Source organism: Drosophila mojavensis, unplaced genomic scaffold (genome assembly GCF_018153725.1).
Source record: "Drosophila mojavensis isolate 15081-1352.22 unplaced genomic scaffold, ASM1815372v1 contig_136, whole genome shotgun sequence".
Lineage (NCBI taxonomy): Eukaryota > Metazoa > Arthropoda > Insecta > Diptera > Drosophilidae > Drosophila > Drosophila mojavensis.
Genome location: NW_025318667.1, coordinates 29,471,359 through 29,473,997, shown reverse-complemented (window position 1 = coordinate 29,473,997; position 2,639 = coordinate 29,471,359). Strand labels below are relative to the sequence as shown.

Here is a 2,639-nt window from a genome sequence, read left to right as displayed (position 1 = left end):
ATCGCTGAGTAACTGTTCCTTTCGTTCTATTTATAACCATGTACAGTTAATTTAGCAATTTCTTCAGTCGATCGCTTCTACACAGAATAAGCTTTGTGACAAAAAGGCTGTTTTTCAAAACCGGTGAACAAAAACAACAAAAAAGCTCTTTAAGCAGAACATGCAAACAAATTTTCGTTGTGTAAATACTTATGACCACATCTGTATATTTTTCATTTCATTAGAACGCTCGCAGCGCATGATTGCGTGATAATCCGATATTGCCTGGATAACAGAGAAAAATCTGGAAATGTGACGTCACAACAGAGCTGTTAGTTAACATTAAAAGTAGCGGAACTCCCCTTTGCCACTGACCACTGACACTAACCAAAGAACACATTTGTTCATTTTGTGCCAACGCTCGTAGCGCACTGATTTTGTCGTGCCTTATTTTCACTGCTTGAGACTCAAAAGACCGAGCCGAGCAAATACGAAGTTGTCTGGTCCCTTCAGCGCATTTTTTCGTCGTTGAAAAAATTTGTTCTAGATGTCAACTCTGTGTTCTCTGTTTATTGCCACCACTACTTTTTATAAGTTTTTTTTACTTGCATCACTAACACCACTGACCAGAGAACACAGTGCTAACACTAACCAGAGAACACTTAGACCGGACAAGTAGTGTAATGCGTTTTGCACACTTTTTTCGGGAGTTATCTCCCAGACACTTCGTATTTGCTCGGCTCCTCACTTTTTGGGTTCGGGCTACGAAAACATACGAAAGCACAATCATTTCGTTTCATGCGCTCGACCGAGATGGTCGAATGTTGAACAAAAGATCCCTCTGCGCTGAATGTTTCCCTTGCTCTCTGTCTCTCACGATGCTCTCTGCTCTCTCAAATATGTATATGCCCAGTGGCGGAAATGTTCATTATAACATCCATTACTCATGCATTACTTCGCGCCTGTGTGCATTCAATAACCGCTTACAAGCTGCCTTACTTTTTTAAGGAATGGCCGCTTTCCTCCCGGGTGCATGAAAATGTTGAATTTTGTAAAGTAGAAAGTAAGGCTGTGACGAAGTTGCCTTCGGCTCTCCATTACCCATGCGTATACTTTTTAAATATTGTAATGCAGAAATTCCGCAACCTGAAGAAAACGCATCATACAATTTCAAAATCGCTTATGGGTAAATAATGTACGTGCATTACAACACAATATACCTGTAACCCATTTTCCCACTATATAAAATGGCTTACTTCTTAATGTAAAGTAATTGGGGAAATAATTGATTACTAATTGAAAAATAGAAAGGCTTCAGTAATGCAGTATTTTTTGTGTAAATTTTTAAAAATTTTTATTTAATATTATTATTATTATTATTTATTATTTCTTAATATTTAAAACTTAAACTATGTCTTATTACTATTTTATTAAATCTACCTAAGCTATGTCTTATTATCTACTTTAATTTTGCAGTCAAATTTTTGTTTTGCCAGTCGACCTTTCTGGACTTTGAAGCAGTTGCGAATCGTCGCTATGTACGTCTTCTTCGTCGACCCTTCGGTTTTGATAGCATCTGTAAATTAAACATTATTAATTTTTGTTCATTCAAAATACATGTAAGATGATTTTTACATACCAGCAAGAGCATCGTTCAAATATTTGAACTCTTTAAATGGCTTTTTGCCGTTTAAGCCATCATAGTTAAGGTTTGGGATTATATCCTTGGATATAATGCTATCAAAATTTTTTGCCACATTTCCGTTAGCAATTTTTTGCTCCTTTACCTGTTGGTCTACTTTTTCTAAGTCTCCCATAGTTAATATGGGAAACCAATGCGACTCGGAAGCAATGTCCTCATTAGTTAACTTTTTGAGGATAGTGAGCATTTCCAACTGCCTTTTTTCTATTCTCTCCAGCCTTTGTTTGATTTCCGCTATATCCTCCTTCTTGGAATTGCTATTCTCCTTGTCATCGGCAAACTCCGAAGAAGTAATATTGAAGCTTTGCTTAAACATATCTTAAACAAAAATTCATTAATTAATAATACTTATGTCTGCGAGTGTAAAATAGGAATAAAAACTAAATTTTCGTTATATGGCAAGCAAATGTATTTATAGCTTATTTTGCTAAGAGGAACAAGTTCTTCCTCTAGCAGTTTTGTACTTGTTTGAACAAGACCTATTGTTTTTGAATTTATGGGCTCAGTGTAAAAAGGTTGAGGATCCTCAAAGCGTCGACATTGAGCGAACTTTTCATTTTCTATTTCTAAGAGTTTAACTATGGTGGCCGGATAACAAGGTGGGATGCAGCAATAATTATTGGGAGCTATAATTGAAAGAGTGAATTTTATAGAAACCCACTTCGTTATATGACCTTCCTTATTCCTATGGAACGTAGTAATACTGCATTTGACATTTTTACTTTTTTTAAATGAATATTTATTATAAATTTGCTGCGGAATGTTGATTGGACACTTAATAGATTTTTTGACTTCTTGCATAAAATTTTCAAATTTATATGCAGAATATATCCCATTTCTGGAACAGACTCACAAATATTCAAAAAATTATGAACATCAAAAGAAACATTTTGATTGCCATATTTAAGAGCAAACGTGCTCACAAAGTATTCGAAAATTTTTTGGATTATATCTATAT

The 2,639-nt window shown here is 35.0% G+C and overlaps 1 protein-coding gene across 1 annotated transcript; it reads right to left on the bottom strand.

The window, feature by feature from the left end:
• Positions 1-1,398: 1,398 nt before the first annotated feature.
• Positions 1,399-1,997, bottom strand: LOC116804651. Its single transcript, XM_032733224.2, has 2 exons — positions 1,619-1,997; positions 1,399-1,555 (listed from the first exon to the last, which is right to left on the bottom strand). Exons 1-2 carry the CDS (start codon positions 1,995-1,997, stop codon positions 1,425-1,427), a joined length of 510 nt encoding a protein of 169 aa, XP_032589115.1. The 3' UTR covers positions 1,399-1,424.
• Positions 1,998-2,639: the final 642 nt, after the last annotated feature.